This window comes from Dipodomys ordii, unplaced genomic scaffold (genome assembly GCF_000151885.1).
Source record: "Dipodomys ordii isolate 6190 unplaced genomic scaffold, Dord_2.0 Scaffold12, whole genome shotgun sequence".
Classification (NCBI taxonomy): domain Eukaryota; kingdom Metazoa; phylum Chordata; class Mammalia; order Rodentia; family Heteromyidae; genus Dipodomys; species Dipodomys ordii.
Window position 1 is genome coordinate 3227649 of NW_012267228.1, and position 22209 is coordinate 3249857.

The 22209-nt window shown below is 46.7% G+C and overlaps 2 protein-coding genes and 1 pseudogene across 3 annotated transcripts in view; 1 reads left to right on the forward strand and 2 right to left on the reverse strand.

Annotated features, from left to right (window-relative positions):
• The first annotated feature begins 1525 nt into the window (after positions 1–1525).
• Positions 1526–2897, forward strand: LOC105981249 (annotated as a pseudogene).
• Positions 2898–4356: 1459 nt separating this feature from the next.
• Positions 4357–10675, reverse strand: Vhl (von Hippel-Lindau tumor suppressor, E3 ubiquitin protein ligase). 2 transcript variants are annotated; one of them, XM_013010410.1, is made up of 4 exons: positions 10275–10675; positions 8129–8251; positions 5240–5469; positions 4357–4499 (listed from the first exon to the last, which is right to left on the reverse strand). In XM_013010410.1, the coding sequence occupies exons 1-3, from the start codon at positions 10585–10587 to the stop codon at positions 5270–5272; spliced, it is 636 nt and encodes a 211-aa protein (XP_012865864.1). In that variant the 5' UTR covers positions 10588–10675; the 3' UTR covers positions 4357–4499; positions 5240–5269. The 2 variants fall into 2 exon arrangements, with proteins under 2 accessions (XP_012865864.1, XP_012865862.1); XM_013010408.1 differs by having other exon boundaries at positions 4357–5469.
• Positions 10676–13457: 2782 nt separating this feature from the next.
• The window catches only part of Brk1 (BRICK1, SCAR/WAVE actin-nucleating complex subunit), a 10008-nt gene continuing 1256 nt past the window's right edge, over positions 13458–22209 (reverse strand). The window contains exons 2-3 of the mRNA XM_013010583.1: positions 14269–14351; positions 13458–14055 (exon numbers count right to left, since the gene is read on the reverse strand). Of these exons, the coding sequence (XP_012866037.1) occupies positions 14029–14055; positions 14269–14351 (110 nt within the window). The 3' untranslated portion in view covers positions 13458–14028. The remainder of the gene's footprint in view (positions 14056–14268; positions 14352–22209) is intronic.

Below are 22209 nucleotides of genomic sequence, written 5' to 3' on the forward strand. Positions count from 1 at the left end.
TGCAAGGCAAGCGCTCTACCACTGAGCCACCTTCCCAGCCCCATTGTGCTTACATTTTCTTATGGCGACATTTCATTTTTTTTGGTCAGTCGTGGGGTTTGAACTCTGGGTCTGGGTGCTGTCCCTGAGCTCTTCAGCTCAAGGTGAGCACTCTACCACTTGAGCCACAGTGCCACTTCTGTTTTTCGGGTGGTGAATTGGAGATGAGTCTCCCAGACTTTCCTGCCTGGCTGGCTTTGAACTGCAATCCTCAGATCTCAGCCTCCTGAGTAGCTAGGATTACAGGCACGGCCAGTCATGACATTTCATTTGTATAATAAAACTAACATGATGCTAAATTTTAAAAAGAAAACACAACAAAATCTGGGGCTAGAAATAGAGACTTAGAAGGAGGCTCATCATTCATTGTCAGTTTTCAAAACTCTCAAAAGAAAGAACCAGGATAAAACACAGAACATCTTGTTCCTTTTACTTAGCACCATTTAATGTATTAAAGGAAAGCTCTAAAATTAAAAAAAAAAAAACCCTCAAAACAGGAAAACAAGTCTCTTAAGAACAGTTCACATAATACATTCACAGGATTCCAAATGAAAGGCATACAATTCCTGCCCTAGGTTTTCAACCTCCCTTGTCCAACACAAAAACAATTTAAACCACAGATTTTTGACAAGATAAATTGAAACTCTTGTTTAAATACAAAAACAGGATTTTCCTGTTGCAGTTTTTTTTTTTGGTAAGAGTCCGAGACACTCTGTAACCCAGGCTAGCTTTGCACTCACAATCCTCCCTCAGTAGTATTGTGTGTGTGCGTGCGTGTGCGTGTGCATGTGCGTGTGTATGTGTGCGTCCACATACTGGTTTTGGGATTTGAACGGAGGGCTTAGGCACTGTTGCTGATCTTTTTTGCTCAAAGCTAGTGAATGCTCTACCACTGGAACCACTGCTCGCTTCCAGTATTTATGCTAGCTAACTGGAGATAAGGGTCTCCTGGACTTTCCTGCCTGGTCTGGCTTTGAAACAAGATCCTAGATCTCAACCTCCTGAGTAGACAGAATTGCAGATATGAGTCACTGGTGCCTGGTTTAAAATGGTTTCTAATAGCCAATTCATGCTATCAATGTTGAAAAGAAGGACTGAAGTTGGACTCTGAAAAGTTAATGGGGAACTGGACAGTGTTTCACTCACTTTACTTTGATGAGTGTTGCACCTAGAATAATTTGCCCAGAAATAACTCACCACTAATTATAAAAGAAAACCATTTGTATTTATGAAAAGCTTATAACATGGGAAAATTGTTACAAAGTTAAAAGATTAAAAAATCATTGTACACTGTGTGATCTCAACCAAGTAAAACCAACCAATCAAAATATGCCCTACAATAGGCTGAAAGAAAAAGAGTACAGAATACAAACAATAGTTGTACTTAGGTAGCAAATCTGCTATGATCCTTCTCTTTTTGGCAACAGGGTTTCTCTGTGTTGTGCAAGCTGGTCTCATATTCAAGATCCTCTGGGCCCTTTCGGCCATGCCTCTCCATCCTGCACTGCGGGGGCAGCAGTTCCAGACCATTTTCCCAAACAATGGAGCAAAGAGCAGAATGTTCAAAAACAGACCAAGATATACAAAGTGGCGAACACCATCACTCTGGCTATTCATCTGACTTTGACACTACATCACAGTCTTCTGGGCAGTATTCTCCAGTCAGTCCTTTGTTTTGTTTTGTTTTTGTCAGTCGTGGGGCATATACTCTGGGCCTAGGCACTGTCCCTCAGCTCTTCAGCTCAAGGCTAGCGCTCTACCATCTGAGCCCCAGCGCCACGTCTGGCTGTTTCTGTTTATGTGGTGCTAAGGAATCGAACCCAGGGTCTTATGCATGCAAGGCAAGCACTCTACCACTGGGCCACCTTCCCAGCCCTCCAGTCAGTCCTTCACATATAGATTCTAAGGAAACAACTGCTAAAAAACAAGTATGAGATAACCAAGTGCGTTAGCAAGAAACAAAGCCCTAAGGCTGTACACCAAACAAAAAGGGCAGCCGAATGGAATTTTGCTCCCAGAGTCTCAATAGAGAGCCACTGTGGAACAATCCTCATCTTTTTACAAAACGCTTTCTCAAAGACAACCACAAATCAATGACATGCAGAATGAAGTATGCAAACTCCAGGTCAAGTCAGCTGAGCTGCTAAAAGAAAATAAGGCTGTGAAAAAGCTTCAGTACAAACAGGAGAAAGCTCTGAATAAGTTTGAAGATGAAAATGAAAGTGCTCGACTTACACTTTGCCATAAAGATGAGATTATAGTACTCAAAGAAGACAACAAAATCTCAAGAGAAAAGGCAGCCATAGAGAACAGATCCAACTGTTTAGGATGAACTAATGAACTATTTAGGACAAAATTTTCCTCACAAGAACTGAAAATGATCCCAAAAGCCAGACTCCTGCCTACATGAGATGATTTGGTGAAGAAGCAGCTAAGTTCAAAATAGATGACACCAAGAGAAGAATTAAGAAACTTTCAAAAAACTTTGAGCTGAGTTCTAACAGTTTTCAACGTCAGCTGCTTGCTGAGGACAGGAAAAGGACCTATGAGGGTCACAATAAAAACAAAGTTCTACAAAAGGAACTACAATGGCTGTACCACCAACAAAAGGAAAAGCAGCGAGAACTGCAGACTATATATATATATATATATATATATATTTTTTTTTTTTTTTTTCCTAGTCGCCGGGCCAAGTCTTCTCCAAGAAAGAAAAAGAACTTGTTCCAACAAAGAATGAGCCAGGAATCCCCAGAGCAAGAGGAACACAGGAAGCCAAGGTTCTGCCTTCACCATAGAGAAAGAAGAACCAAGGGGAGCCCACTGTGAAGCAGGAGAAGGCAAAGCTGGTGAATGAATGAGCGAGAGAAGAGGTTGACAAAAAGCAAGATGAAAAGATGCAAATAACAAGCCGGCGCTGAAAGAAGCTAATTCTGTAGAAGATGAAATTGTAAGAGGTAACACTGAGATGACTAATTTTCACTTGAATATTAAAGGATTTGAATACAGTAAAAAGTGAAACTGAAGATGCTCTGGCCTCCGCTCTCCACTGCAGGGTCTGCGGTCACCACGATGGCTCAGCAGTGATCCTCCTCCTCTACTTTTTTTTTTCTTTTCTGGGGGCCAGTCCTGGGGCTTGAACTCTGGGCCTGGGCACTGCCCCTAAACTTCTTTTTGCTCAAGGCCAGAGCTCTACTACTTAAGTCACAGTGCTGCTACTTCCAGCTTCTTCTGAGTATTTATTGGAGATAAGTCTCACAGACTTTCCTGCCTGAGCTGGCTTCAAACCGCAATTCTCAGATCTCAGCCTCCTGACTAGCTAGGATTACAGGTGTGAGCCACCAGGGCCCAGCTCTTTCTGTATTTTGGGGGAGGGGGGTGGAGGGAGGAATGTGTTGGAAATTAGGTCGCTAGGCTAACATTCTACTACTGAGCCATATTACTCATCTTTTGTTAAATTTATTTTTTGATTTAGTCTTACGCTTTTGCCAGGGCCACGTTAAATAAGGACCCTACATTTTCAGAGTAAATAGGTGCATCATCATGCCCAGCCTGGTTTTGTTTTTGTTTGCCTATCCTGGGGCTTAAACTCAGGGCCAGGGTGATGTTCTTGAGCTTTTGTGCTCAAGGCTAACACTCTACCTTTTGCGCTACCATTCTACTTCCAGCTTTTTGCTGGTTAATTGGAGATAAGAGTCTCACAGGCTTTCCTGACTCGAGTGGCTTTGAACCACGATCCTCACATTTCAGTCTCCTGAGTAGCTAGGATTACAGGTGTGAGCCACCAGTGCCAAGCTATTTTCTTTTAAACTATTATTTAAGGGCAGGGAAGGTAGCTCAGTGGTAGAGTGCTTGCCTCACATGCGTGAGGCCCTGGGTTCATTCCTCAGCACCACAAAAGCAGATAAAGCATGAAGTGGTGCTGTGGCTCCAGTGGTAGAGTGCTTGCCTTGAGCTGAAGAGCTGAGGGACAGCACCCAGGCCCAGAGTTCAAGCCTCACGACCGACAACAAAAAAAAAACTATTATTTATAAAATATCTAATATTAAATACTGAATCTGAATTACTAACTTTGAAACTAACTTGAAAGAAAAACCATGTACACTCATAAAACTGTAAAACAAGCTGGGCGCCAGTGGCTCACGCCTGTAATCCTAGTTACTCAGGAGGCTGAGATCTGGGAATCACGGTTCAAAGCCAGCCGGAGCAGAAAAAGTCTGTGAGACTCTTATTTCCAATAAACTACTCAGAAAACCAGAAGTGGCGCTGTGGCTCAAGTGGTAGAGCACTAGCCTTGAACTGAAGAGCTGAGGTACAGCGACCAGGCCCAGAGTTCAAGCCCCACGACCGACAAAAAACAAACAAACAAAACACTGTAAAACATCCTACCTTACTAAGGAGTAATTGGCCCAAGTGGAGGGGAGACCAGGTCCTGTTAATGCAAATGCTGAATCACAGTGAGTCTGAGGGAAGAGGAATGTAATTGGAAGCCAGCCTGAGGTTACACAGAGCAATCTTGTTGCATAAACAACCAACATCTAGCTTATAGTGATCTATAGTAACTTTAATATCAGAATTAAACTGGATGACTTTTTCTGCTATGTCACATTATAAAAACACTCTGATAATTACAACAGCTTAGTGTGGTTTAGAAACAATAAAACAACATTGGTACAGGAGTGCACCATGCAAAGTGTGAGATCTAGAAAATTAGAAAAAGCTTGCTAGAAAAATGATTCTCTTTAAGAAGTCTGTTTACTTTAGGGGCTGCCTTCTCTTGCTCACAGAACACTCTCCACCAAAGCACCGTGGGTTTATACATGGACACACAAGCACTGAAGGCTCCCGACCTCTGAGAACACAAAGGCCCGTCCTTGTGTCAAGGACACCAGGTCCTCCAACCACACTACACCCATTAGAAGCAGCGGGCCCAGCTCCCTTGCAACTGAGAACACACTGTAGTTCTTCCTGTGTTGCTCACACAAACACCCTTAGCTGAAATGTGCCTGCCCTGCCAGGAGGCAAGAATGTAACTCTTCCTTCTGATGAGTACTTGAAGCAAGCAGGGATTCATTGACAAGGGGTGATGTCTGCCCCTGGGTAATGCAAGCCCATGGAGTCCATTCGCTTTCTTTTTAGAAATGGAGCATATTTTACTTTACCAAGCGTAAGTAGTTGCTAAATCCTCTAGATCAAAACTCACCAGTGCCATCAAACACTGAGAACAGGATTGCTAATTGAAATTAAATCCTCCATTCTCTTCCAACTGCTGATTCTCGATGTGCTCCTGGGTCAGCCGTTCCAGATCTTTCTGCACGTTTGGGTGGTCCTCCAAATCCTCACAGAGTGACCTGGCTATGTCCAGTTGCCTGTAGTTCTCCGGCTTCACCAGGCTCCGCACTACCTGCAGGCAGCGCTCCTTCAGGGTGTACACTGCAAGCAAGGGCAGGAGACGGCCCTCAGCACAGCCCCGACCTCACCCAGGGGCAAGGACAAGCATGTGGCTCTGCCAACCACGGCAGTGACCTTCACCACAGGGAGACCACACACAGTGGGTCCCTAGCACTCATGACCCTGCGCGGTAGCTTCACTTGAGAGTGGGCTCAGCTAACAGAATGTGGAAAAGGGTAAACTGGCAACTCTGGACAAAAAAGGCAAGGCAACTTCTGCTTTTCTCTTTTGGGAGCTGTGGGTGACACTGCTAGACACCACACCAAAAGGACAGTCTCAGAGATGGCCCAGGGCAGCCCAGCCTCTGGACTACTTACCAATCAGTGCAAGAACCATTGGGCCTAACTCAGCCCACAGAGTGGAACAGCTAACAAATAAAATGCGTATTGTCAGTTTAGAGGTGGGTGTCACACTGCAACAGATAACAAGTGATAGATAAAAGCAGTGCCGCTAGACTTGGGGTAACTCCATTCCTATTTTATAATCACTGGGGAACTTACTCTTTAATGGTGTTCTATTAGGCAAAATTTACCAAATTTAACCAAACAGTGCTCGTCTTTTGGTATATTTTTTATTTTTTTTCCCCTTGTTTTAAGACTGGCTGTCGCCGGGCACTGGACTGGTGGCTCATGCCTGTAATCCTAGCTACTCAGAAGGCAGAGCGATCTGAGGATTGCGGTTCAAAGCCAGCCTGGGCAGGAAAGTCCGTGAAACTCTTCTCCAATAAACCACCAGAAAACAGGAAGTGGTGCTGTAGCTCAAGTGGTAGAGCGCTAGTCTTGAGCTGAAGAGCTGAGAGACAGTGCTCAGGCCCAGAGTTCAAGCCCCACAACCAACAACAACAAAAAAAGGACTGGCTGTCATTTTAATAGCCCAAATTGGCCTGGGACTCTAGATCTCCTGCTTCAGGTTTCTGAGTGTTACAATTCTAGGAATGTGCCACCACACTTAACTAATCCACTTCTTCAAAAGAGAATCTAAGCCGGGCACCAGGCAGCTCACACCTGTAATACTAGTGACTCAGAAGGCTGAGATCTGAGGATTCTGGTTTGAAGCCAGCCTAGGCAGAAAAGTTCCCATGAGACTCATCTCCAATTAATCACTCAAAAGTGCTATCCTTGAGCAAGAGTTCAGGGACAGTGCCCAGTACCCAACTGATAAAAGAAAAAAAATCTATGTAGCTATCTATGTAGCTATGTATAGATGTCTATTTGTTTGATCACTACAAAGATCCGTATTTGTTTCTGGCTTCTAAGACAAGATGCAGCCTAGACATCATACTACCCTCCGTTGCTTCTTGCCTTTCTGGGATTATGAACTCATGCCAGTACAATCTTCTGGGCTTCCTTCCTTTCCTTTTTGTGTCAGTCCTGGGGCTTAAATTTAGGAATTGGGTGCTGACTCTGAGCACCCTACCACTAGAGCATGGAGCCACCACTCCAATTCTAGTTTTCTGGTGGTTAATTGGAGATAAGTGTCTCATGGACTGCCCAGGATGGCTTCAAACTGTCAGATCTCAGCCTCCTGTATATTAAGGTATAGGTGTGAGCCACCAGCTGGCTTTCATATCAGTTTCTTAAAGTTCAACTCAAAAAATCATTAAGCTTTACAGACAGTGAACTGATACTAATCTTCAATTTGATGATTTTTTTTTGGTTGTGAGACTTGAACTCAGGGCCTAGGCACTGTCCCTGAGCTTTTTTGCTCAAAGCTAGTGCTCTATTACTTTGAGCTACAGCTCCACTTCCAGAATTTAGGTAATTAACTGGAGATAAAGAGTCTCAACCTTTCCAAGCCAGCCTGGCTTTGAACTGCAGATCTCAGCCTTCTGAGTAGCTAGGATTACAGGCATGAGCCACCAGTGGCCCACTTCGATTTCATTTTTTAACCTTTGATGGACACTATGAGCTTAGTTAGATTAAAGCTATATCCTCACAAGTTAACAACAAATTAGCTATGATATGCTTTATTCTTCTGAGACTCCAAGACATTAAGTCTGTTCTAAGCCTGCGAACCAAAAAGCATTTATAATTCTACAAGTAGAGACTCTGCTACCACTATCCCCACCCCCCTCTCCAACTTTTTTTTTTTTTTTTTTTGCCAGTATCAGGACTTGCTCCATGCTGGAGCATCAATTTTGAGCCACGCCTCCAAGCTTGAGTTTTTGTGGTTAATTGCAGATGACTTTTCTGCCTGGGCTGGTTTTGAACCACAATCTTCCAGCCATCTGAGTAGTTAAGAGAAATAAGCTGCTGGCGCCTGGCTTAGTGTATCTCTTAAGAGCCCCCAGTGGAAGATACATTATCAAAGGCTGACACTAGCCAATTTTTTTGTTGGTCATGGGGCCTGAACACTGGGCCTGGGCACTGTCCCTCAGCCCTTCAGCTCAAGGCTAACGCTCTACCACTTGAGCCACAGCGCCACTTCTGGCTTTTTCTGCTATGTAGTGCTGAGGAATCAAACCCAGGACCTCATGCATGCAAGGCAAGCACTCTACCACTGAACCACCTTCCCAGCCCCACTAGCCAAAATTTTGCCTCTAGTAAAAATTAATTAGGACTGGACTGACTCTTTCTAGTAATCTATGCTCTACTTATTACAATCACCTTATCTTTTTGAAAATAAGATCGAATATCAGTACCTGGCAGTGTGATGTTGGCAAAAATTGGCTGCCCATCAACGTTGAGAGATGGCACAAACAATTCAGTCTGGTTAACCAGAAGCCCATCATATGTCCCTGCATCTCTGAAGAGCCATAGGTGACCTGTTAACATAAGCAGATGCCATCAGAAAGCACACTAGTCTGCGTCATCATCAGGGCTGATACACTGGCATCTCCACCATAGTATCCCCAACCCTTCCAGTGGATGTTAACCGTAAGCCTTAGAAAATGGGTGTGAAGGGACTGGGAAGATGGCTCAGTGGTAGAGCGCTTGCCTTGCATGCCTCTAAGGCCCTGGGTTCAATTCCTCAGCACCACATAAGCAAAAAGAGAAAAAAGCCGGAAGTGGTGCTGTGGCTCAAGTGGTAGAGCGCTGCTAGCCTTGAGCTGAAGAGCGCCCAGGCCCAGAGTTCAGGCCCCACGACCGGACCCCCCCCCCAAAAAAAAAGAAAGCAGACTTGGGTATATATGTACCTGGTGTTAAAGTCTGCAACCACAGTGGAAAAGCAAGGGCTACAGAAAGGGACTGCACATCACAGCAAATGAAGAGGCCATTGGTCCTCAATCTGTGCTGGCTCACAGCTGAACTCTACCACTTGAGCCATGACTCAAATTGAAGATGAGCCTTTGCTCAGGCTGGTTTTGTACCACAATCTTCTGATCTCAGCCTCCTCAGTAGTTTAGATTACAGGTGTAATTCAGTAGCCCCTGGCAATTTTAAGGTGTGTATGTATGTGTGTATGTGTGTGTGTCTTGGTACTGGGGCTTAACTCATAACCTAGCCTTTGCATTTTTGCTCGACTAGTGCTCTACTACTTCAGCCACAGCTCTACCCAGGGTGTTTTCTGCTCAGGCTGGCTTCAAATCCCAGATCTCAGCCTCCTGAGTAGCTAGGATTACAGGCATGAACCACAGGCTCCAGCTCAATTTTAACTATTTTTAAGTGTATAATCCAGGAATTGGGAATGTGGCGTAGTGGTAGAGTGGCATGCATGAAGTCCTGGGTTCAATTCCTCAGCACCACACAAACAGAAAAGGCTGGAAGTGGTGCTGTGGCTCAAGTGGTAGAGTAATAGCCTTGAGCAAAAGCAGCTCAGGGACAGTGCCCAGGCCCTGAGTTCAAGCCTCAGGACTGGCAAAAAAAAAAAAAAAAAGAGGTTGGGTGCTGGTGACTCCTGACTGTAATCCTAGCTACTTAGGAGATTGAGATCTGAAGATCGTGGTTGAAAACGAGCCCCAGCAGGAAACCTACATGAGATTCCTACTTCCAATAAACTATCCCTCCCCTCAAAAAAAAATAAGTCAAAAATGGAGCTGTGGCTCAAGTGGCAGAGCGCCAGCCTTGAGTGAGAACGCTCAGGGCAGCACCCGGGCTGAGTTCAAGCACCGGGACCAACACGAAAATAGAAAAAAAAATTTTTTTTTACATTAAGATTGAGAATCATCGTGGGCTGGGAAGGTGGCTCAGTGGTAGAGGGCTTGTCTTGCAAGCATGAGGCCCTGGGTTCGATTCCTCAGCACCACATAAGCAAAAAGGAAAAAGCCAGAGGTGGCGCTGTGGCTCAAGTGGTAGAGTGCTAGCCTTGAGCTGAAAGCTGAGGGACAGCGCCCAGGCCCAGAGACCCAAAAAAAAAAAAAAAAAAAAAAGAATCATTAGCCAGTTGGGTGTCCGGCTTTGAGGGGGGCAAGATCGCGCTTCACGATCATTCCGTGCAAGGGCCGCGAGAAGATCACCACCGCCACTCAGGTCAGGTCACCCCGGGTTTTTACCGCACTTTCAGAACCCGCACACCCACCGCCCCGACGCCCCCTCCCCACGCCTCTCCGGGGTCGGCGGCGGCCACGCCTCCCCGGCGCCCAACGCCGCGATTGTGACACCGCCCGGCTCCCGTCCGCCTCCCCGGCGGGCCAGTGGTCCGGCGAAGGCAGGACCCGAGCGCCGGGACTTCGGGGCGCGGCGCCCAGGCTCCCAGCGCTGGAAGGGCAGCGCGCGTGCGCGGCGCCGGCAGACAGCGTGGACGCGGACCGTTGCGCCTCCGGGCCTCCGCGCCGCCCGGGCCGCGGGAGGCGCAGGGGCGGGCGGCGGAGGCGGGGCCCGGCGCGGAGCCCGGCGGCGGCCTCCTACCTCGGTAGCTGTGGATGCGGCGGCCGGTGCCCGGCGGCAGCGTCGGGTAGGGCTGCGGCTCGCCGTCGAAGTTGAGCCACACGGGCAGCACGACGCGCGGGCTGCGGTTGCAGAAGATGACCTGCGACGGCTCGCGGGAGTTGACGGAGCGCAGCACGGGCCGAGGCCGCCCGGCCTCCATCTCTGCGGCGCGCGGCTCCTCTGGGGCCGACTCTTCCGAGCCGGAATCCTCGGCGTCCGACTCTTGCTGGCCCACCTCCTCCGGGCCGTCCTCCTCGGCGCCCGCCTCCTCGCCACCCGCCTTCCGGGGCATCACCTCAGGACCCGCACCACCACCGGGCTGCTCGCTCGGGATTCGCGGGCCGGACGCGAGGCGGGGCCTGGCTGCGTGCGGGTGCGCACCCTAGACCGGGGTAGCGCTCAAATGGGCGGTTGGAGGCTGCACGCATGCGCAAGTGCATCCCGGACGGGCTCTGGGGCGGGGCCTGAAGCGAGGGCGGAGCCAGGTCTCGGCGGAGGCGGGGCCAGAGCTCGCTCTGCAAGATCCGCAGTAAATTCCTCCCCTCCCTAAGGTTACTGGTGTGCAAGTGTCTGCTAAGGGCTCGGCATTACCTTTCCACACACATCTCCGATGCGACGCGACTTGGTCTTACACACGACCTCCATTCTCCGCCCCCCCTTCCCTCGCAGTCCCCTTTTTTATACTCATGACCGTAGGTTTTAGATTTTGTTTGCCCTAAATTCCACAAGAGACTTTGTCTCTGGGCCTGGCTAGTTTCACCTGACACGCTCCCTTGTCCATTCTCCAGCAAACTCCTCTTTGGACTGTATCTCTTTTTCTCTATTCCTGGGCCTTGAACTCAGGGACCGGGCACTGTCCCTAAGGTTCTTTTGCTCTGAGCCACAGCACCATTTCCAGCTTCTTCTGTGTATGTGGTACTGAGGACTTGAACCCAGAGTTTCATGCATGCTAGGCAAGCACTCTACCCCCTAAGCCACATTCCCAGCCCATCTCTTCACTGTTTTGCTCATCTGACCTACCCTCTGCACTTTTTTTTTGTGGGTTGTGGGGCTTGAACTCTGGGCCTGGGCCCTGTCCCTGTGCTCTTCCGCTTGAGCCACAGCGCCACTTCTGGTCTTTTAATTGGAGATAAGAGTCTCACGGACTTTTCTTCCCCGGGCTGGCTTTGAACCTTGATCCTCAGATCTCAAGCCTCCTCAGTAGCTAGGATGACAGGCGTGAGCCACAGGGCTCACCCGGCTTGCACTATTCTTTAAACGTTTTCTCACTAATCTTTTGTCTCTGTTTTGGGTCTCTAGAATGAATGCCCAGCAGAACGGAAAATGTAAAAATCTCCCCCTCGCTTTTGTTCTCCCACTCTCCCAAAGTCACTGGAGACAAAATGTACTACCAGCTTTTTGTACATCCTTTTAAAGACACGCACATAAAAGCAATTAAATTTTTTATCACTACCATCAAAAGACTTTCTTGCTCAGGCTGGCTTCAAACCAGGATCCTCAGACCTCATGCCTCCTCTAAAAATTTAGAGTTCAAGAACAAACTACAATGTGTAATTTTAGCTAGGTAAAACAAGGTTAAGGACTAGTGCAAGGTCTGAGTTACAAGAGTAAAACCATACAACCAGGAGTGTCTGAACTGTAGTTTAAGCTTAGTTTGTGGTGGGAGGACTAGACCTGAGCCTCAAGTACGTGAAGCTCTCAACTCCTGAGCTATTCTCCCAGCCCAAGCCCAGTAGGTTTTTGGGGGGTGATACCAGGGTTTGAAGTCAAAGCTCCACACTTGCTTGGAAGATGCTCTACCACTTGAGTTACACTTCTCAAGCTTAGTGTTCAAACACAGCTCACTAGTTCAAATGCTTTTATTTTTCAGTAAGTGGATTAACAAGGGATAGAAAAGGAAATGTGTGGGGCTGGGAAGGTGGCTCAGTGGTAGTGTTTGCCTTGCATGCATGAGGCACTGGGTTCGATTCCTCAGCACCACATACACAGAAAAAGCTGGAAGTGGGTGCTATGGCTCAAGTGGTAGAGCGCTAGCCTTGAGCTGAAGAGCTCAGGACAGCGCCCAGGCCCAGAGTTCAGCCCCCACAACTGACCAAAAAAAGAAAAAAGAAAACAGGAGTCTGACAGAATATCTTTCTTACCGAGGAAAGGCTGAAGTGAACAATGTGGGCTGAACCCAGGGAAGAGGACCCAACACAATTTTCTAGTACTGGGGCTTGAACCCAGGGCCTCAAGGTCCCATTTGGCTTTTTGCCTTGAGGGTGGCCCTTTACCACTTAAGCCACACCTCCACTTTCTTGCCCAAGCTATCTTTGAACAATGATCCTGATCTCAAGCCTCCTAGGTAGCTAGGTTCACAAGAAGAGCCATTTGGGCCGGGCTCAAGAATCTTTAAACTACAGTATTTTCAAGGAAATACATCTATCTTTGGTGAAGTGGGGCTTCCACTCATGTCATGGGCATTGTCCCTTAGCTTTTTTTTTGGGGGGGGGGTCTGGTCATGGGGCCAGAACTCTGGGCCTGGGCGCTGTCCCTCAGCTCTTCAGCTCAAGGCTAGCACTCTACCACTTGAGCCACAGCGCCACTTCTGGCTTTTTTCTTTTTTCTTATATGGTGCTGAGGATCAAACACAGGGCCTCAGGCATGCAAGGCAAGCACTCTACCACTGAGCCACCTTCCCAGCCCTGTCCCTTAGCTTTATCACTCAAGGATGGCAGTTTACCACTTGAGCCCAGCTCCACTTCCAACTGGTGGCAAGAGTCTCTAAAGCTTTCTTGCTTAGGCTAGTTTCGAACTGGGATCCTGAGACCTCCTGCCTAATGAGTAGCTAGGTTTACAGGTGTAAGCACTGGTACATCTTTCATAAACTAGTCTGCTCTGGACTGTAGTTAAATTGTGTGGATACTGCTATTTCAACAGGCTGTAAGCATCATGTCTGACTGAATGCTACATCAGTTATTAGAGTATAACGCGCCTACACAGTAAGCACTGGATAAATGTCTGCTGAATGACCAGATGATTCCCAGGATGCGTCAGGCAGCTAGAGTCCAGACACAGGGACGAGGGGAAAGGGAGGTAAGCTCCCTAGGCTTTGAATCTGAAGACTCTGTTCAGCAGTCAGCCTACACATCCCGCTTCTGTACAGCACAATCACAGCAGTCAGATAAAGTTAAGGAGTTTATTAGGGAAATATGAGAGGTACAGACACCCCAACTGACAGAAAACTCTGCAAATGTCCCTTTCAAGCCACACGAGGGCCTGGCAGTGACCTTAAACAAGAAACTAGTGGGTTGGCAACATCGTTCGCTGGCAGCCACAATGCCAGGACTGCCCCCAACCCCCACGGCCCACCGCGGGTGGGGAGGAGAAGACGAGGACTGTTGGTGGAGTCAGTGCAGAGGCAATGAGAGCAGTAAGGAAAATCTGGAAGTGAGAAGTGCGAGGAGCTGCAGAGAGTCCCAGGCTTCCGGCGCAACCCCTCAACCACATTTAACAAAAGCTTCATGAAACGTTACTCAAAAGGTACAAACCCCTAATGCTGTTTCCCAGTCCCCCACGCCACATCACACTCCCCGATGTACACGGCAGCGCCAAAGGCCACACTTTTGAAAAAAGAAAAAACAAGAAAGGCCTGTTGCTCATTACGGAGAGGAGGAGGGGGAGGGGCAGAAGCTGCCGGGCCCCCACGCCGCCTGTGTTCCCAACAGCAACTTCTCAGCAGCTCGGCACCGTTCTAAGTGAGAGTCTCACCTTTCGTCACCTGTCAAAGGAAAGCTGACATTGAGATCTACTCAGAGATAAAGGCATCTATATAAAAACCAAAAAACCTTTATTTTAGAACTCAAGAAATAGAAAACAAGACAGAAGAGTCATAGACTTAAATCTATACATCGCCAAGCCTGCTTCTGCCCCGGGTTCATTCCACAGGCCTGGCGGCTTGCCTTCTCCCTCAGCCCTTGCCCACTGTACTCACCCGGGCTTCAATGTACTCTATTCTCCGCTCAAGGGCTGTCAATTTCTCATTTAGTGTTGCAAGTCTTGAACGGCAAGACATATCTGGTAAAAGAAGACTCATGTTCAGGATTATCTTCACTCCAGACACACACGTACAAAGCATTGTTCCCCTGAAGAGGAAAGATTCACAATGCAGAGCACACGTGTGGACACAGCGAGGCGCTTAGGAGTATAACTGACTATTCCACCAGCGATGGCAGGCAAGAACAGTGACCCCCCGAAAAGACGTCCACACCCTAACACCTGGAACTTGTGAATATATATCATACCTGGGAGACTGCAGCCATCATCAATACTAAGGAACTGAGATCTTAGGATTTATCTTGGACCTCTTGGCAGGTTTAATCTAAATCCAAAGTCCATAAATACAGACAGCAAAAGCTCAAGAAGGCTTCAGAGAAGAAGGGATCAAAGGTTTGAAGCATCTCCAGGTGCTGGTGACTCACACCTATAATCCCAGCAACTCAAGAGGCTGAGATCTGAGGATTGCAGTTCAAGGCCAGCCCAGGTAGAAAAGTCTGTGAGACTCTTTTTGTTGTTGTTGTTGTTTTTGGGTCCGGTTGTGGGGCCTGAACTCTGGGCCTGGGTGCTGTCCCTCAGCTCTTCAGCTCAAGGCTTGAGCTCTACCACTTGAGCCACAGTGCCACTTCCGGCTTTTTTTCTTTTTTTTTTTGCTTATGTGGTGCTGGGGAATCGAACCCAGGGCCTCATGCATGCAAGGCAAGGGCTGTACCACTGAGCCACCTTCCCAGCCCAGTCTGTGAGACTCTTTATCTCCAAATAAACACCAGAAAACTGGAAGTGGCACTATGGCTCAAAGCAGTAGAGCACTAACCTTGAGTAGAAAAAGCTCAGGCCTATGCCCTGAGTTCATGGCTAACAACAACAAAAAAGGTTTGAAACATCACAGGGACTCAACTTGCTACCGCTGCATTGAAAGTGGGAAGGCACAGTAAGCCAAGGAATGTAAGGGACCTTTAGAAGCCAGAGGCAGACATTGCAGTGATGCAGCCGCGAGCCCAGAACACCTGTGGCCTTTAGAAGTAGAAGAGGCCGGAAAGGTTCCCCTGTGAAGGCATACAGCGACCAGGGGCCAGGCGTTTTTTCTTTTTAGTGCCGATTTGGAGGGGTTGAATGTGAGAACTCACTCTTGCTTTGCCTTTTTATTCAGGGCTGCCATCCTATCGCTTGAGCCACACCAGCATGTGTAGTATAGTCTGAGAAACTCAATCTCTAATCAGCAAGATGCCAGACTGGAAGTATGGAAGCCTCAAGTGGTATAGCACCAACCTGTGAGCAAGCAAGCAGTTCGAGTTCGAGCCCTGTTCTGACAAAAAAATAGTTGGCTGTACTAAAGAATTTGAAAAGAGGGCTGGGAAGGTGGCTCAGTGGCGGAGTGCTTGCCTAGCATGCATGAAGCCCTGGGTTCCATTCCTCAGTACCACATACACAGAAAAAGCTGGAAGTAGTGCTGTGGTTCAGGTGTTAAGAGCAAAAGAGGCTCAGGGACATTGCCCAGGCCCTGAGTTCAAGCCTCAGGACTAGCAAAAACAAAAACAAACAAAAAGTTTGGAGAAGAAACATGACAAGAGAAAGCACATACAGGTGAGCCTTGGGATGGCCCGCTGCCCGCTGGGAGCTGCTGCTCCCCGGCACAGCAAGTGCCAGACACATGCTGCTAGCCTGGGAAATGACCAAAACTCAAATTCTCAAAGGTTTTTAGGTTAGGGTTAGAGCGCAGTGGTAGAACACTGGCCTGGCATTGTGCTATGTGTATTACCTTCATACCACAATGAAATCAATGACGATTCTTTCTAACTGCAGGGCCAAACAACAACAAACAAATCCAATACCCTGATTCTGTCTGGGAGAAACAGCCCAAATCTTCCTCTTCCTTTTCCAATTTTCTTTTACTACCTCACCCAAAGGGCACCCTAGATTCCCTTCAAGTGTCTTTTCCTCTGCACACTTCTCTATTTGTCCATTTTTTCCAGCCACTGTATTGTTACAAGAGAAAAGGGCACCGATGGCAGCAACTATTTCCTGCTACCTCCTCCAACACTGCTCAGCCACATCACACGTAATGACTCAACACTAAGCGAACAGCTTTCCATCTCTCCCTGGCTGGTGTGCAGAAGTGCTACATCGTGCTACATGTTCATCTGTCTCAACTTCCACTCACTCTGTGCACTTACCTTGCCTGTCTAAACATTCAAGACTCAATTCAGCAGGGGGCAGTGGCTCACACTTAGCTCATCAGGATTGCTATTTAAGGTTAGACGGAAGGAAAAGTTTATGAAATACCATCTTAGCCAATAAAAAAGGTTGGGCACAGTGGTCTACACCTGCCATCTCAGATAAATGGGAGGTGTAAATAGAAGGGCCAGGCTAATGGAATGATAACAAAAAGCAAGAAGGCTTGGGGGCATGCCTAATAAGTCAAAACCGTGAGTTCAAAGCCCAGTACTACCAAAAAGAAAAGAAAACAAAAGACAAGAAAAGAAAGAAAGAAAGAAGGAAGGAAGGAAGGAAAGAAGGAAGGAAGGAAGGAAGGAAGGACTCTCAATTTCAATATCATTTCTGAGGATTGCAGTTCATAAGCCAACCCAGGCATACAAATCCAATAACCAGTTTAAAAAAAAAAAACCAAGCTAGACATGGAAGTATGGTAGAGTAGTAGAGTGCCAGCTGTGGGTGAAAGTCAAGTGAGCAAGAGGACCAGAGTTCAAGCCCCAGGTAACAACTACTATAATCTAATTTTAGAATATTCTGAACATTGCTGAAGGAAACCGAGTACTGTCAATCTCCATTCTGCCTTCCTTCAGTCCTTAGAAACAACTTAATTTGCCGGGCGCCGGTGGCTCATGTCTGTAATCCTAGCTACTCAGGAGGCTGAGATCTGAGGATCATGGTTCAAAGTCAGCCTGGGCAGAACAGTCTGTGAGACTCATCTCCAATTAACCACTAGAAAACCAGAAGTGGCGCTGTGGCTCAAGCAGTAGCACACTCATCTTGAGATGAAGAGCGCAGGGATAGCACCCAGGCCCAGAGTTCAAGCGCCACAACCGACCAAAAAAAAAAAAGGAAAGAAACAACTTAATTCCTCTACTGATCTCTCTGTTCTGGTCATTTTTCATTCTTTTGTGGTATTGGGATCAAACTCAGGGCCTATGCGTACTTGGTATTATACAACTAAACCATTGCCAGACCCCCTCTTTTCTTCTTTGTCAGTTGTAAGACTTAAACTTGGGGCCTGGACGCTCAAGCCGCAACTCCACTTCTGGTTTTCTGGTGCTCAGACTTTCGTGCCCAGGCTGGCTTTGAACCATGATCCTCAGATCTTGGCCTCCTGAGCAGCTAGGATTTAGGTGTAAGCCACCAGAGCCAGGCCAAGCCCACTTGTTTTTAGTCTTATTTATCTACCAGTGCTGCTTCCTCTAACCCCCAGTTCTAGCCTGCACATAAGCACTCAGCACCCTGCTCTTTCCATCAAGACTGTTCTTCTCAGTATAATTTTTGGAAGCATAAAAGTACACATCATGTCTGCTATTCAATAAGTGTAAGAATATTTTCTTTGACAACCTGTTATTTCTCATGAGTAAAGATACACCAAAATTACGGTGGAAAGGGAATGGGAGAGAGAGGTCCTTCCTTCCTGAACGTCTGTTCTGTTCTACTGTCAATCTGGTAATGAGTCAGAATCCAAGACTGATGCTATAGTAGCAGCACACATGGATAAACACTTCCAGAACGTCATTCCCATTGCAGAGCCCATTAAATATATACTGGTTCACGGACAGGGACATGGTTGGGTGGTAGATCATGAAACCATGGGTTCTCTCCTCAGCACTGCAAATGGGAACAGGGCAAAACATACTGTTTCAAACAAAAACACTGGAAATATTTTATGTAAATTTCATCTCAATTAAAAACTTAAAAAAAAAACACAAAAACACTGGGGGAGCTGGGAAAGTGGCTCAGTGGTAGAGCACTTGCCTTGCATGCATGAGGCCCTGGGTTCGATTCCTCAGCACCACATAAGCAAAAAGAAAAAAGCCGGAAGTGGCACTGTGGCTCAAGTGGTAGAGCGCTAACCTTGAGCTGAAGAGCTGAGGGACAGTGCCCAGGCCCAGAATTCAGGCCCCACGACCGGACCCTAAATGAGTAAATAAATTAAAAAAATTAAAAAAACAAAAACAAAAACAAAACACTGGGAAGCTGGGCACCATCAGTATCACAGATCCAAGCCAGCCTGGGAAGATTAATCCTCAAGACCCACGTGATAAAGCATTTAGAATTGTTCCCCATTCTGAGCCCACAGCATGAGCCCTCTCTCTGACAGCTATCTGTGGGTCTATACAGAGAGTTAATAGTTTACTTTGACTCTAGAGCTCTTTGAAAAGGGCAGTGATCCCACAATCCTTACCCTGATATAGGCTAAGTTAGTCACGTCCTTTGTTGATAGATTACAACTGGTAATAGTGGATTCACAATCTGTGGTTTTGTCTTTCAGTGGTGGAAGACCACCTGAATCTGAGGACTTACAGGCAGTAACACAATAATCACATCCAACACTAAGCCCACTCTTGTACTTTGGATTTAATGAAGTTTCTACAAAATAGACACACATTATAGGCCTTTATTTTTAGACTTCCCCTCTTAATTCTAAAGCTAGCATATGCAGAAAAGTGTAAAGAGAATAACAGATTGTTGCTATCTGGAAATACCTGGTTTGGGCTGTGGATGTAGTCCAGTGGTAGGACGCTTGCCTAGCATACATGAGACCCTGACTTCCATCCCTAGCACCACAAAAGACAAGCACAGTGCCTTCTATTCTATATTCTAAGTACGTAATAAAGGGCTATGGTCATTTAAAAAAAGAACAACCATAAATACAGCTTGACTTTTGTGATCCTAACTATGTGTCATACACTGTGAACAAGGAATAATAAATGTTGGCTGCGTGCTGGTGGCTCACGCCTGAAATCTCTAGCTATTCAGGAGGCTGAGATCTGAGGATCACATTTCAAAGCCAACCTGGGCAGAAAAGTCCCTTATCTTATCTCCAATTAACCACCAGAAAACCAGAAGTGGCGCTGTAGCTCCATGTGGTACAGCACTAGACTTCAGCAAAAAAGAGCTCAGGGAGCTGGGCACCAGTGGCTCACGCCTGTAATCCTAGCTACTTAGGAGACTGAGATCTGGGGACTGTGGCTCAAAGCCAGCACACTCAAGAATATCCGTGAGACTTTTTTCTCCAATAAAACCACTAGAAAACCAGAAGTGGCTCTGTAGCTCAAGTGGTAGAGCACTAGCCTTGAGCTGAAGAGCACAGGGATAGCGCCCAGGCCCAGAGTTCAAGCCCCATGACCAAAACAAACAACAACAACAACAAACTATAGAGTTCTGTCAGAAATTAAAGACCTATCTTTTTAGGTGTGACCTACAAGTGTTTGTGAATTAAAGATTTTGTTTTGTTTATGTGGATACTGGGCTTGAATTCAAGGCTTAGGTGCTGTCCCTTAGCTTTCTGGCTCAAGCCTAGCACTCTACTACTTGAGCCAGGGCTCCTCTTCTGTTTTCTTTGCTGATAATTTGTCTGCCAAACTGGCATCAAACTTCAATACTCAGATCTCAGCCTTCTGAGTAGCTAGGATTACAGGCATGAGCCACAGGGCTCAGTTGAATTCAGCTCTCATGGAGGCAACTAGCATAAGCTTGTGGAGGTGCTAAGCCACCTCTCATGCCCTGGGCTGCCCAGAGCAATGCGCTAAAGACCATCAAGCAAAGACAGAGGAGTGGATCAGATAGTAGAGTCCTAGAAAATGAGCAAAAGCTACGAGTCAGATACTGAGTTCAAGTTCCTGTCTGAGACAAAAAAAGAAACCAGAAGGCAACCTGTTTGCTCTATGGTCGCTGCAGACGTGCAGAGAAGAAGATAAGAAGAAAGAACACAGGGGTCTCTAAAACCTTTAGAATTTTCTGAGGACAGACAATGTCTGGGAAAGAGAACCTAAGTAGTTATAGCATACTACGACCAGGATATTAAAGACCATGGACCAGCTAAGAGACACAGAAAGAGAAAAGATGCTAATTATCCCTCTCCTCCAAAGATCAGACTGGATTCTTCCTGTTACATTGAGAATCCCACCTCAGCATCCAATTCATAAACCTTGCATCTCTTTTGAAGACGTAACAAAAAATGTGGTGCATATTATTAAGATGATAAAGCTGCAGGAGAGTCAGAGGACATCTGACTGTAAGTCTAAAGGAAAGTCTGATGGTGCAGAAAGTCCTGCTAAAAGGTCCTTATCCAGAAAAAGGTGCAAGGGCAAGAGGGGGAGGATTAAAACGCCTGTTACCGTCTCCTTATGAATACCTCAGAGTAGGGAAGCATCACATCTGGTGCTGATAGGTGTCTATTGACCTAGTGAATTACAAAGTTTGATCACAATCTTATTGAAAGTGTTCTAGAAATTGTCAATGGTTTAGCTGTGAATCAGCAGCTCACGCCTTGCAATCCTAGCTATTCAGGAGGCTGAGATCATAGTTCAAAGCCAGTCCTGTCAGGAAAGTCCATGAGACTCTTATCTCCAATTAACCAGAAGAAAACCAGAAGTGGTGCTGTGGCTCAAGTGGTAGAGTGTTCACCTTGAGCTGAAGAGCTAAGGGACAGTACCCAGGCCCAGAGTTCAAGCTCCATGACAGACCAAAAAAAAAAAATGTCAGTGGTTTATGTAGCCATGGTGTCTGAATGCCCTGAAACTGTATCAAAATTGTACTAGAATTCTGAGTTATCCAATAGATAATATATATAGTTTTCGAAAAGAACACAAAGAAAGCCAGGTGCTGGTGGCTCACACCTGTAATACTAGCTACTCAGGAGGCTGAGATCTGAGGATCGAGGTTCAAAGCCAGCCAGGGCAGGAAAGACCGTGAGACTCCTATCTCCAACAAACGACCAGAAAACCAGAAGTGGCGCTGTGGCTCAAGTGGTAGAGCGCTTGCCTTGAGCTAAAGAGCTGAGGGACAGTGCTCAGGCCCAGAGTTCAAGCCCTATGACCGACTAAAAAAAAAAAAAAAAAACAAAGAATTATATTCATACTTTGCAAAAGGAACAAAATAACCAGACAGATTCTTTTTTTTTTGGTCTGTCATGGGGCTTGAACTCTAAGCCAGGGTGCTGTCCCTCAGCTCTTCAACTCAAGGCTAGCCCTCTACTACTTGAGCCACAGCACCACTTCCGGTTTTCTGAATAGGTAAGAGTCTCACGGACTTTCCTGCCCGGGCTGGCTTTGAACCCCAGATCTCAGCCTCCTGAGTAGCTAGGATTACAGGCGTGAGCCACCGGCGCGCGGCTCCAGGCAGATTCTTAATGCTCTTTGCTTGGTGTTGAGGCTATGGCTTCAGGATGTCTTGCTTTTGTATAGAGACTGTATTAAGCTGGGACTCTCAGCTGTAAGCAAGCAGGAGTCAGTTGGGTATGACAAGTGTTTGAATTACTTTTTGGATTTTTCTGTTTATGTGGTGCTGAGGAATCGAACTCAGGGCTTCATGCATGCAAGGCAAGCACTCTACCACTGTGCCACCTTCCCAGCCCAAGTGTTTAAATTACTTTTTGCTAAACGTGGCCGACTTTTAATTTTTTTAAAAAACAAATTATAGAACTCACTGTCAGCAAAACTTTAAAAAGCCACGGCACCACTGCAAGTACAAACTCCTTCTGTACAAGCTCTGTGATCGACAGACTATTTTTGGAATACTTAGAATGTTGACATTTTTTGAGGTTAAACAGTGTTAGATTAGGGGAGGGGGGAGGCTGGGAAGGGATGTGAAGGGTAAACCAAAGGAGGAGGCTGCAATGCTTGATAAGAAATGTACGCATTATCCTGCCCATGTA

What these genes read in the sequence shown, in the direction of transcription:
- Vhl (XM_013010410.1), bottom strand. Translation starts at nt 10,587, where the DNA reads ATGCCCCGGAAGGCGGGTGGCGAGGAGGCGGGCGCCGAGGAGGACGGC. An exon ending in CCGCATCCACAGCTACCGAG is followed by an intron (nt 8,252 to 10,274) that starts GTAGGAGGCCGC and finishes TTATGTTAACAG; the next exon opens with GTCACCTATGGCTCTTCAGA. An exon ending in TGCCAACATCACACTGCCAG is followed by an intron (nt 5,470 to 8,128) that starts GTACTGATATTC and finishes CCTTGCTTGCAG; the next exon opens with TGTACACCCTGAAGGAGCGC.